At 41.6% G+C, this 13,598-nt stretch overlaps 1 protein-coding gene across 1 annotated transcript in view; it reads left to right on the top strand.

Moving 5' to 3' along the window:
- The window catches only part of CNTNAP2 (contactin associated protein 2), a 1,119,128-nt gene that overhangs the window by 1,087,081 nt on the left and 18,449 nt on the right, over window positions 1–13,598 (top strand). Inside the window, exon 22 of the mRNA XM_069859729.1 lies at window positions 10,592–10,822. Coding sequence (XP_069715830.1) covers window positions 10,592–10,822 — 231 coding nt within the window. The remainder of the gene's footprint in view (window positions 1–10,591; window positions 10,823–13,598) is intronic.

Here is a 13,598-nt window from a genome sequence, read left to right as displayed (position 1 = left end):
GTGAGATAAGCAGGGGAGTAGGGAGGCAAGAGAGGGAATTTCAGTCTGTCCACTCTGAGACTGCAGTTTTATTAAAGTATTTGAGGCTGGTAATATGGAATGCAAAGTGTAGCGTGAGGACGTTTGCAAATAGTTATAGAAGGTTACCCATTAAACCACAAAGTAATAAGAAGACTGAAATTATATTAATATAGTTTTAACAAAAGCAGAACACAACTAAATGCATTGGAGTCTGGCCAAGATGCATTATGTTTGACTACAGGCTGCAGGTCGTTTATTTTTTATTTGTTTGTTTGTTTGTTTATTTGTTTATTTTCTGGCCTGAAAAGCACTTACTGAGTTATGTTGCTGCCAGCCTCCATAAAACATAAAAACAGATTTAGGCAAACTGTATGAATGAAACTGCATGATTCTTTTGCATAGTAATGCTACCTCGGTATACTTCTTTTGGATCCTTCTCTAAGGGTTATGAAAGGTGCTGTGAAGTTTATTTATCATAAGCATAAATCAGAACGGACTTTTAAATCTTGCTGAAGTACAGTGTCCCAGCCAACTCTGAGAATGTTTTCTCTATGGTAACAACTTCTATTTTTTCGTAGTGATGTCTATGATGAAAAAATTACCTTTATTTTGTCAGTCATTTAGATTCGTGGTTTATTTAAAAAAAAAAAAAGACATTTCTGCTATATAATTTCTTATTCTCCCCTGTCATCTGCTTCCTCTCACTCTGTTTGAGCCTGTGTGAAGACAAAAAGTAGATGAAACATTTAATTCTTTGCTGTGGATGGAACACCCGGTGGTGGCTCTCTTTCTGCTGCCCTCCACCCATGATACATCATGTGAAGAGGATAAAGGTTGGGGTAGAAAAAAAAAAGTTCTTGAAGCTGTCAAATACTTCTTATGCAGTTTTACTCTGAGAAGTGCTGATTTCTGCAGCTTGGATTACATCACTGAGTACTGAGCACTTTCCTTGTCAGTGGAAAGATTTCCATTCACCCTCAGGAGGGTTTGCAATCAAGGTACGTGGTACAGCCTGACCGAACAACATTAATGTCTTGTTCTGTCAGCTCAGGCTAGCATCTAGGTGGATGTCCTTTCTTTTTTTAGCTCTCTTTTTGTTTGTGATTCCTGCGTTACACAACTGGCTGAGGTTTTTTCCCCCTCTGGTACCTGGGGAGAACGATTAATTGTCTAGAGGAGAAATAAAATGCTACACAAGTTTATGAAATTACTCTATTACCTACTGTTCACAGCTGGTTCTAAAGGGTAATGCCCAGAGAGGTCTCTCATCCCTCAAACCCACAGGGGTTTTGGTTCTACTGGCACAGAGCTGACTGTTAGCTTCCATTGAGGTTCTGCCCCCAGCTGAACACTTTGCGGGGGCGGCTCTTGGGTGGGACCATTTGAAGACTTCTGCTAGAATCAAGACTTCCGTTGGATGTCTGCATGTAAGGTATCATTTCTTTGCGTGAAAAGGGTCTCTAGAAGCTTGGTATTTATTCTCTTTTGCCCTAATTTTGCATTGTTCCATTATCCTTGGGAGAGCTTTCCTTTTTATCAGTGGAAAGGTGCCATATGATCTGTGCCTCCATTACTGGCCTTTCTAAAGTCATGAGAAGCATGGGATGCTTAAGAAAACTATTCATTTTATTTTCATATTTAAAAGCAATGCCCATACCTTTTTTCTCGGGTCTCAAAACATCTGAAGTGAGATATGTTCCAGGTAGAATGTATGGGGAATTATCTGTGTTGTACTAAGAGGGAGGGGGAAAGTTTGATGTCAGTATCTGAAGTGACTCACTCAAGGTTATACAACTAAACAGTAGCAAGATGGGAAGAACAAAACCGGTTCCCTTGAAAGAGTGTTCACTTTTACTATTGGCCTTAGTTTTTTCCTTTTAACAATGCAATTACTACAAACCTTGCAGCATCAGTTAGTTCCCTTTTTGTTAAAAGACAGTGTCAATTCCTGAATAATAACTGTTGTTGACTACACGTGAAATTTTAAAATGGAAAATTTCAGGAAATCATACATCCAGTATGAAATCTTGAAATGTTCAGTAACTACACCATCAGTACAGAAGAGCAGAAAAAAAAATCCAACTTTTTGTTCTCAAATCCTCTTCATTTGTGGCAAGACGAAAGCATGCTGCTGTCAAATAACATCTCCATTTCATAGTATTATTTACAGTGCCTTTTTTGACTGAGGAACTGCAGTACAGCACTAGTCTTCATTATTTCTGCAATAATGATATTCTGATAGGAGAAGATTTCACATCAGTGATTTACTGTCTTCATTACAGCATGACCCAAAAGCTGTAACTCCTCTGCCAGGGACTGGGCTTTGAAAGCACTCCAGGATCATGCCTTAGCTTCCAGGCTGGCTCAAGTTCTCTAATTTTGTGTATTTCGCACCTGGTTCGGTCATTTCCTGCTTGTGCAGACAGTATCAGTAGCGTTTCATAAAGAAATGGCTTTTGTTTCAGCAATGCTGATAAAGCTGCTGCTGTGAAACATGCACTGAGGCATTATAGTCTTCATAAGTAATTTTTCTCTGCACTGTGGATTAGGCCATTTCTTAAGTGTCAGACAGCAAATGAGAGCACTGCGTGTTTACTTTGCAACGCTATCAGTTGTCACTGCTGGGTTTATTTCTTTTGGTTTCTTGCACACGGCTTCATACACCACAAATAGCATATTCTCTATATTTGAGTGGGTGGTCAGTGGTGTTGTCAGTCTAGACATAAACTGTCTAAACAAAAATATTCTATACAAGCTATAATTTCTTACAAAAGAAGCTCACAAAAATTACAATAAGTAACATAAAGTTACAAACTAAAATTAAAATAGCTACAGAAGGAGGACTGAGGGCTCTGGAAAGCAGTTGAGTGTAAGCATGTTTGAAGGCATCTGATCTGATCTGATCAGAGGTCCCGGGCAAAGGGGTGAGACTTTTGTGATGTGTGCCAAAGAGGGAGCGACAGGAGGCCACCCTGCAGCTTCTGACTACGTTTACTCCATGCCCGCAGGCCCTGGGCAGTGTAAGCATATTAGCATGATGGGAAAGGGATGCAGGGGGTGCATCTGGATGCCACCTGGCCCTTGAAGACCTTTGGACTGAAAAATGCATGTCTGCTATGTGGGATTTAAGTTTTTGTATAAAGAGATGTCAGTAGTCATTTGCACTTGGGTCGTGTGAAGCTCAGGTCCCTGTTCATGGGGACTGCTTGCCCCCACAGATTCTCTGTAAATGAAATTCCACTGGTACGAGTGTCCGGAGAGCAGTACGCACTAGCTCAGTTTTGAGTAACGGATAAAATAAAGTTCATGATTCTTTTATACTCAGTTTTTGCCACTTACTGAATTTCAGAGACTGAAATTAAAAGCAAGGGAAGTTTGAAAGCCATGGAAAATATTTACAGTAGCTTAGTTCAGCATCCATATGAGCCTTGCTGTTCTGTATTAACTATAACTCTATTAGAATATCATTCTAGGAGTTTAGCTTCTTTGCTTCGTACTGTGGGTGTTCAGAGTACCTGATACCAGGTGTTGTATCTACATAGTTAAGTGGTATTCGTGTGGGTTTTTTATAGAAATGGCTGATCATAATACAGAGTAGGTATAAATAGCCATTAAGCAAATGGGTGCTTGAACTTCATACTGGAGGACATTAGTTACAAGACTCAGGTGATGTATCAGAATATAATTTTCCCTTTGTCTAGTGTTATCCTCTTTTTTGTGTGTTTAGTAGTTGCTCCTGACATGGATGTTTTAGCCCTGGGGCTTTGTTCTAGAAGGTATATTTCACTCCAGACAGGTTCTCCCTATGATTGTGTACTGTATGTTATTCAAGGCACTTATTCTCTTGGTTTTTTTACATTGCACGAGTCCTCAAGTATCAGCACATGCCAGAGTTCAACGTTGCATTGAACTGCTCATCTACGCATCAAATACTGCAAATAAGAGAAAGTGCTTTAGTAATCTCAGTGGACCATGACTTCTTGAAATCAATAGCTTCCTTTCTGCAGAGTTTAAACTGTTATGTGGAACCTGACACAATAAGACAGAGATGCTTAAGGTGACAATTGGGCTGATACTTGAGCAGTGAGTAATGTAACAGGATATTTTTCTGAGTACAGGGGACAAGAGAGTACATGGTGCTTTATTTCAGAGGGAAAATCTATTACTAAGGTTGACCCAAAGCAATTAGTGGTTCATTTAATTGAATTGGTGAATTCACATGTGCAGTCTATTAAAATATTATATAGAGATAATTCAGGCTCAATTTAGTACAATTAGCTGAGGGGTTATAGAGATTTATAGCAAATTACAATCTACCTGCTGAGTGGAAGCTTAATCTTAAGTGAAATAGCAGAGCATCCTGGTAGTTCATCCTGGTAGTTCATCTAGTAATATGCACCCTTAGCAAGTTTGCGGACGACACTAAGCTGGGTGGAAGTGTCGATCTGCTGGAGGGTAGAGAAGCTCTGCAAAGGGATCTGGACAGGCTGGACCGCTGGGCAGAGTCCAATGGCATGAGGTTTAACAAGGCCAAATGCCGGGTCCTGCACTTGGGGCACAACAACCCTATGCAGTGCTACAGACTAGGAGAAGTCTGTCTAGAAAGCTGCCTGGAGGAGAAGGACCTGGGGGTGTTGGTTGACAGCCGACTGAATATGAGCCAGCAGTGTGCCCAGGTGGCCAAGAAGGCCAATGGCATCTTGGCTTGTATCAGAAACGGCGTGACCAGCAGGTCCAGGGAGGTTATTCTCCCTCTGTACTTGGCACTGGTGAGACCGCTCGTTGAATACTGTGTTCAGTTCTGGGCCCCTCACCACAAGAAGGATGTTGAGGCTCTGGAGCGAGTCCAGAGAAGAGCAACAAAGCTGGTGAAGGGGCTGGAGAACAAGTCTTACAAGAAGCAGCTGAGAGAGCTGGGGTTGTTTAGCCTGGAGAAGAGGAGGCTGAGGGGTGACCTCATTGCTCTCTACAACTACCTGAAAGGAGGTTGTAGAGAGGAGGGTGCTGGCCTCTTCTCCCAAGTGCCAGGGGACAGGACAAGAGGGAATGGCCTCAAGCTCCGCCAGGGGAGGTTTAGGCTGGACATTACGAAAAAATTCTTTACAGAAAGGGTCATTGGGCACTGGAACAGGCTGCCCAGGGAGGTGGTTGATTCACCTTCCCTGGAGGTGTTTAAGGCACGGGTGGATGAGGTGCTGAGGGATATGCTTTAGTGTTTGATAGGAACGGTTGGACTCGATGATCCTGTGGGTCTCTTCCAACCTGGTTATTCTGTGATTCTGTGAATACCACCCTGTGTCAAAGGTGAACTTCTTCCACTACTGATAGGGCGAGTCTGTTTCAAAAATCTTTCATCTGTTGTGTTTTGGGGCATAAATGGGTGCATATAAATAGGTCTTTGTCCTAAATACAAACAGCTGGATTTTTCACCATTTTCAAAGCAAAACTCAATTAATGTCTTGTGTAATAAGTAATAGTCTTTAGGAAACTGAACTGGAAGGCCTTTGATTGTGCTGCTGAAGCTTTGCGTTGTTAGAAGGCATCTTCTGTCATGAACAACATCACTCCAGTGCTTTTCTTGTCTGTGCACTGCTATGCGCTGCTTCAGGCAGAGCTTTCCCGCTATCAAAGAAGAAAGAGTCAGATGGCTATAGCATTTACTGAGAGACTTGCTGTGCTAGAAGAAGCATCCTTACCTGTGCCTTACATCTGCTTCAAAGGGCATCACTGGAAAACTCCAAGGGAATTCATAACAGGGTATTTATTACATACATTGTTGTGCATACCCACAAACAGTACTTCAAGTTCTGTTACATTTCCTTCTTAATGGAATGTAATTCATAATAAGTAGATGCCTTGATTCTCTCTATACGTATTGAACACTGTTCAAGGTCCAGAATTTATTTTAACTTTCTCTATTGATCTGTATTTCAGAGTCCTATAAAGAAAAAAGGTGCAGATCAGCTAGAACAGAAAAGATTCAGCAAAGTTATTTAGCACCTATGTTTAATAAAAACCCTTTTTGTAGGTTTACAAAGATGTTTTTCACGTCAAGTCAGCAGGTTAGTATGATCAAGGAAGCAAATGGTTAAAACCAGTTGAGGTTTAAAAAGGCCTATGAGTGATATTTTTTGATGTCTTTTATTATATAATGCCTGAGGGTAAGGTGCCAGCAGAAAATTGCTGCATCAGATCTGAAAGCAATAATACTAATGTTGCTGTTAGGTCATAATAATGCATTATAATGCTTACATGATTTTGCATTAGTTTATACACTGGAAATTAGAACAAAACAAAGTAGTTGCACTGTTGCACCCTTTGTTTTAAATGATGTGATTGTCATCTTTTCTTTTTCTCCCTCATTTGTTATAGGGAGAAAGTTGAATTTTAGTCATGACAACAATGGCATATTTCATTACATAATCGTAACGGTCTGCAAGGTTGGATTTATAGCAGGCTCAAATACACAGGGAAGTAAAGTATGATGGCCTAACATCAGAGGCTATCGGTGTGCTGAGCCCCACGGGATTCACACGGAAGGGAATATGTTCACAGTCATAGAAGTCGATCCATCTTGGTTTAGCACTGATGTGATGGGAGCTGGTAGTAAATTCACATGAGGTGACTTGCACAACCATCAGCTGTGTGGAATGTTTTAAACAAAAATGCACGTCTCCAGCATGGTGTGGTATTAGGGTTTTTTTGTTTTGTTTTTTTTTTCTTTAATTCTTTCAGGATCTAGTATCCACACATGTTGTTTGTGGAGTGAGAGATGAATGGTGCCAAAGCTGATAAAGCAGCACAATCATATTAATGGTTTTTTATTCTCATCATTCAGGATTGTGAGTGCAAAGCAATTAGCATTGCTGCTTGAAGTTCCATAGAATATAGAAAAATACCAATAAAAGATAATCCCTAAACTGTTATTGACAGTGGTTACGGTGTTTTAAGAGAAATTTGGTCTTCTAATTGTTCCTTAGATTGTGAAGATTACTCAAAATTGCAGCTGTTCACTGAATATACCTTGAATATTTTTATTGAAGTTAGAAACGGTGAATACTGTGGTCAGATAGTAACCTTGTGGGAGTGGTATGGTCTACAAGTGGCATTCAAATGCATGAACTCTGGCTTTTGTGCAGCTTTTCTGTTAATTATGGAAAGTGCATGAACATGTGAGTTTCTTTGCTTACTGTCAGATTTTTTAAGGAGCTGATGCTAACTGTTTGATCAATCCATTTTCATAGAGGAGAGCTGACTGAAAGACCCACGTGATTAATACAACCAGTTGAATGCATTTAATCTAGTCTCTAGCTGAGTCCTGAGCATGTTTCGACTTTGTCATAGGTGACAATCACTGCTCACTGACAGCTTGTGCAATGTGGCTGTAATATTCATAGAGGCTGGATAAGCATTAACAGAGAAGGGAAGATTTTCTCAAATGAGAAGGGAAAGGGAAAATGGGGAAAGGAGGTCAAACAAATCTATTGCTGGACCATGTAAGGAACTAAAGTAAGTAATTTTCAGATTGTGCATCTTCCTTTTGTATCCTGATGTTGGCAGGAGGGGACTTCAATATTGTGTGTGCTTATCGTTCTAATATCATTGCAAAGACGGAAAAGGTACAGCTTAAGTGTGAAAAACAGTATGTTGTTTTAATAGTTGCTCAAGTTATCCAATTTCCACCAGTTTTTCCCTCACTTCATGTTCAACATGTAAAGCAGAAAAATAATAAGTGTACTTGAAATGTCCTGCCTGGTTTGTAGTCTTGAAACTCTTCTCACGTACCCTGGTGCAAAACTCTCTGTAATCCTAGGAGTAGCGCTGGTATATGTATCATGGTAGTTCAGCAGCTCAAACCTCATATAACTGATCCTGTGTTGTTTAGGATGGAACACAGATGTATCCAAGAGATTTGTAAAGTGTTTTCTAATAAACTTGATTTTATTTTTTTAGTAGCAAAATTCAGAGCTGAGTGTGCTTTGGTTCCCAACTCTTCCCTAAACTCTTCCAATAAAACTCTTGTGCATTTTTATCCTCACATGTCTCAAGACATGTCCTCTCATGTCTCTGTCCCACCTCTGGTTTTCTTTCTTTTGTTTTGTATTACATGATCATGTGATTTATGCACATCATTCCCCCGCCCCGAAACCCTGTTTTTCAAGCTGTTATTCTTGGTTCTATCTGAAAAGCTTGCCTTTATACTACTTGAGGCTGCTCCCCTGTTCTCTGTCTTTGGGATACCATCTTGCTTAGCTTGCCTCAGTGGGATTTTTTTTCCACTGGCTTCAACGGCCAGACATTAACTGCTGTCCCTGTAGACCCAGGGAAAGGCACTTGGAGGCATCTCTGTGGATGTAGTTTTCTTGGACTTCAGTAAAGCCTTTGACACAGTTTCTCATAGCATTCTGCTTAGGAAACTGTCAGCAACTGGATTGGAGAGGCACACACTCTCCTGGGTGGAAAACTGGTTGGATGGCCGGTCCCAGAGAGTGGTGGTAAATGGAATTAACTCTAGCTGGAGGCCAGTTACAAGTGGGGTTCCCCAGGGCTCAGTGCTGGGTCCAGCCCTGTTCAGTGTCTTTATCAATGACCTGAATGAAGGCATTGAGTGCACCCTTAGCAAGTTTGCGGATGACACTAAGCTGGGTGGAAGTGTTGATCTGCTGGAGGGTAGGGAGGCTCTGCAAAGGGATCTGAACAGGCTGGACCACTGGGCTGAGACCAACAGCATGAGGTTTAACAAGGCCAAATGCCGGGTCCTGCACTTGGAGCAAAACCACCCTGTGCAGTGCTACAGACTAGGAGAAGTCTGTCTAGAAAGCTGCTTGGAGGAGAGGGACCTGGGGGTGTTGGTTGACAGCCGACTGAACATGAGCCAGCAGTGTGCCCAGGTGGCCAAGAAGGCCAATGGCATCTTGGCTTGTATCAGAAATGGCGTGACCAGTGGGTCCAGGGAGGTTATCCTCCCTCTGTACTCGGCACTGGTGAGACTGCTCCTTGAATCCTGTGTTCAGTTCTGGGCCCCTCACCACAAGAAGGATGTTGAGGCTCTGGAGCGAGTCCTGAGAAGAGCAACAAAGCTGGTGAAGGGGCTGGAGAACAAGTCTTACAAGAAGCAGCTGAGAGAGCTGGGGTTGTTTAGCCTGGAGAAGAGGAGGCTGAGGGGAGACCTCATTGCTCTCTACAACTACCTGAAAGGAGGTTGTAGAGAGGAGGGTGCTGGCCTCTTCTCCCAAGTGCCAGGGGACAGGACAAGGGGGAATGGCCTCAAGCTCTGCCAGGGGAGGTTCAGGCTGCACATCAGAAAAAAAATTTTCATGGAAAGGGTCATTGGGCACTGGAACAGGCTGCCCAGGGAGGTGGTTGAGTCACCATCCCCTGAAAGTATTTAAAAGACGGATGGGTGAGGTGCTGAGGGGCATGGTTTAGTGGTTGGTAGGAATAGTTGGACTCGATGATCCTGTGGGTCTTTTCCAAACTAGTGATTCTTTGTATCTGGAGTGATGCTTTCTGGTACAGCACAGTCATGATACTGCCATGTTGCTATTTTCATTTACATTGTGTATCATAGAAGAAAGGAGGCTGAACTCACTGCCATGTAAATATATTAGACACTTGAGTGAGGCTTTGAAATGTTAATACCACCACTTAATGTGGCCAGCTGACAGAGAGTGACAGGTTTGTTATCGGCTGTGACTCAGGCTGTTGCACCAGGAAGGCTCCTGGGTAGGAAGGGCACGTGCCATGTTTTATGGATACCATTTCAGGATCATTTTAACTGGTGTTTTGGAAGTGAGGAAACTAACTTAGGCTTGGGGGACTTTGTGGGATGATGACTGCATTAGAGATCAATGATGGAGTCTCATGGATGCCAACCACCAGCTTGCCTATCGGCCCACAGTAGCAAAGTCCAGGATGGCCTGCTTGTGGCATGCTGTCAGCTACCACGGGCCCTGTCACAGAGGTACAGGGGCATGCAAGCTGCTCTTCAGCCTGCAGCAGGGGTGGATGTGCTCCTGCCACATCTCACCACTGCTGCAAAAGGAAGAAGGCTGGAGAGGAGTGATTTTACACCAAAGGGACACATGGTCTCTTGGCAAAGGGATGTTTGGTCTCCTGATGAGGATTCAGGAGGGTCACGGGAGTGAACAGGTGTGGTCCCACACCACAGGGAGGGCCATGGGCCAGGGTAAAAGAAGAGGCATCTCTCACAGCAGCAGCTTCAGCTGCAAGGACAAGCCTTGGTGATGACTGTCCCTGTGCCTGCTCTTTTGCCGCTTCTTCTTGGGGAAAAGATACTTTTTGCTGGCCTCTTGTCTTTGATGACTCCTTCAGACTGGTTTTTCATTTTAATGATAGCATAGCAGTGAAACTGAGTCACATAAAGGCCTTTAGGGTTTCCATCTGTAATGAAGCACAAAGAAACCGGGCAGGCTGACACATTTTCAGTGCCCTGAGAGTTGGACTTGGAAACTGAGCTCTGGGAGCCAACTGTTCAGACCAACCGTTCTTTCCAAAGCAATAAATTGCTTTTATTAATTTTTTTTCCACTTTCTTTAATTTCCCATAGAAACTGGGAAGATTGACCAAGATATATTTAAATACAACACCCCAGGATTCACTGGCTGCCTATCAAGAGTACAGTTCAACCAGATTGCTCCACTCAAAGCAGCTCTGAGACCTATCAACGCCTCCTCTCACGTCCACATCCAAGGAGAACTGGTGGAGTCCAACTGCGGAGCATCACCACTCACCATCCCACCAATGTCGGCTGCTACCGACCCGTGGCACTTAGACTCAGGTAAGCTGAGCTGCATGCTCTTTTTCCTCAGCTGGGCAGTTCAGAGAAGGAATGTGTTCACTGACCTCCTTAAGGAAAAAAAAAAAACTTAAGTGGATTGATTGACTGTAGCGCTATAATCACAATAGGAAATGCAAAGCTGGAGTGACAGAGGTTTGCCATTACTTCGAATGCAGTTACGGGATATTTTCTTTGCCTTTTTTAATATTCTGCTTTATTTTTCTTTACTATGAGCCTTACATTGTTTGAATGTTGAATTTTGACTTAGCTGCTGTGATAGCACTTTCTTTGTAGTATTGGGTATGTAGACAGCAAAAGGTTGCAAGCACAGATAAATGAGGTGCAGTAGCATTTCTTGTGCTGTATTCCCAGTAAGTAAGTATATTATAGTCAGCTTTATACAAAAAAAAGTAAATTTAGTTCTAGGTATAGATAATATTTATATAAAATGATGATTTGTTTTCTGAAATGTCTGCTTTCCCTAGACCATGTTTAATGGGAAATGCCATTATTCATGATTGCATTCGTCTTATGCTTAAAATGCTGGAAAGCTAAAACAATTTGCTGATTTTAGCAATGTCATTCTGCTTTGTGACTGACAGCTGTTGAAAGTATATGTTGTGCCTAAATTTAGAGGGGTTTTTTCTCTTTTGCTTCTTGGGAGTCTGATGAATACTTGGAAACAAATCAGATCCCTTTAGAATTATAGGGTAAGGTATATGTTGACCCTTCTCTTCTATTTTGTTCTCTTTGTGATTTCATTTATAGCAGTGTAAATGAGAACCTGTCCTGGCAAAATTCTGGGGTTTATAGTGGTAGAAAATGAAAAGGCTGGAAGAAAACCTGAGTCCATAATGATTTTTGATACCCATTAGCTTTTGCCTGTTGTGTTTCAAGTTGCATCAATCTGCCAGTTTTTAGATGAGAAGGAGTAGTATGTATCTTAAAAGGTATGACCTTGGCACGTACTTCTGGTTTGGATTTTTTTTTTTTCCTAGCAACGTCAAACAATTTCTTGCGGCGCTACCTTTCAGTTCTTCTTCAATAGAGAAATAGGATAGAGTAAGTAGAGGCAGATATACCAGGGCCAAACATCAATACAAGTAGTACCGTGGTCTAAAACCTGTCATTTCCTCCTTGCTGCCATGTCATTGTAAGATTTTAGTACATCTTTTCCCTGTTTCTAACATGCAATCTCCTACTTGAATTTTTTCATCACAAGTTAGTAGTCCATTTCTTTTCCAAAATTAATAGGTTAATTTGTAACTGGAGGTTGTGTTCCGTGCTCCTCTTTCTATAACAGCACATTTCCTGAAGAATACCTCATGGGCTCATGCCTTTAAAAAGTATGCTATAAACTTCATGAGGATGCACTGCTGCTGTGAATCTTGTGCATCTAATGGGTTTTGGTTGTTAATTTTGGTTGTTTCCTTCTTCCTTTTTGACTGCAAGCAAGATTGTGGTGGGATTTACTCAAGATAGTTAAACTGTTCCTAATAGCTCCTGATCTTAGAAGAGAGAAGTCCTGTTTGTCCTTGCCATATGCTACTATGCTTGTCCGTGTGTTGCCTCAGTCGCATCTTGGAAAATTTGTCTGAGTTGATTCAGCTTTATTGAGCTGACAGATTACCAATTCTTACATTTTGTTCTGGATTAATTGTAGTACTCTGCCATGGAGCCAGCATGAAGGATTATGGGAGTATACAGTATGCAATTAGGCTGGCTCAAGATGTCTGTTAACTTTTGCCAAGTAAAAAAATCTCATTGCCATAGCTGGACTTGACGTGACTGTTTCAGCAATGGGCAGATAGAGTGCCATCACCCACCTTCATCTTTGGTGATGCAAAGCCTTAGTAAGACTGGAAGCTAGCAACACCTCCTCTTTTCCTCTCCAGTGCTCCACAGCAGTAAAGAGAAAGAGATCATATTGCTTTTCAGACTTCTAGCGAGGGACTGCTGTATGCTGAAGGGTGAAACAGTGTCAGACAGAAAGAAATTTCACAGCAAATGAGTGGTATTCCACTGGGACAGGAGAGAAAGGACATTCAGGTGTAGATTAAAAATTTCTGACTTTTCACTCAGGGTGATGTTTCTGTGATAAAGAGGTATTGCGTCAACTCAGTACCAGCTAAAAACAATGCAGTCTTTGTAGGAATATCTCTGATGTTGCCAGTGTCTTGATGACTGGCAAATGAAAATGTTTAGGTTTAGTGTCACTTTGAAGTAGCAATTAGCAGTTTGCACTGCGGATTTTTGTTTCCCAAAGCCCACTAAAATATTTGCCATGTTGAAAGATAAAATGGAAAAGTTGGAGGTATATGTAATGATTTCTATTGGTCCAGAGCTAGAATAGTCTCAGTAGTCTCCATGTGAATTTAGTCGTTCACCAAGAGGTACAGGGGCGAGACAAAAAGCTTCTTGGAAATTCACAGAAACACTTGTAGTGGTGCTATAGCAAAAGATATGTGCACTCTGCCACAACAATGGGTTGCAAAGAACATGGCTTTGTACAGGGTTTCTCATTTTATCCACTTTTTTTATCTGTAATTTTTCTGGTTATGTCACCTTTTTAATTTTAAGTTGATATTAACAAAATATGAGTGTTGAGGATGAGTGGTTTGTAATAAAAAGTTTGTAATGAAAGTGACAAATACCACATGGCTTAAATCTTTGTGACACACTCTGCACTCATCCTGATTCGTATTTTGAGTTAAGTGTAGATTTCATAGAATCATATAATGGTTTGGGACCTTAAAGATCATCTAGTTCCAACACT

The sequence above is a fragment of the Phaenicophaeus curvirostris genome, chromosome 6, assembly GCF_032191515.1.
Source record: "Phaenicophaeus curvirostris isolate KB17595 chromosome 6, BPBGC_Pcur_1.0, whole genome shotgun sequence".
NCBI classification, from domain to species: domain Eukaryota; kingdom Metazoa; phylum Chordata; class Aves; order Cuculiformes; family Cuculidae; genus Phaenicophaeus; species Phaenicophaeus curvirostris.
The sequence above is the reverse complement of the archived record's forward strand: the minus strand, read 5'-3'. Positions and strand labels throughout refer to the sequence as shown.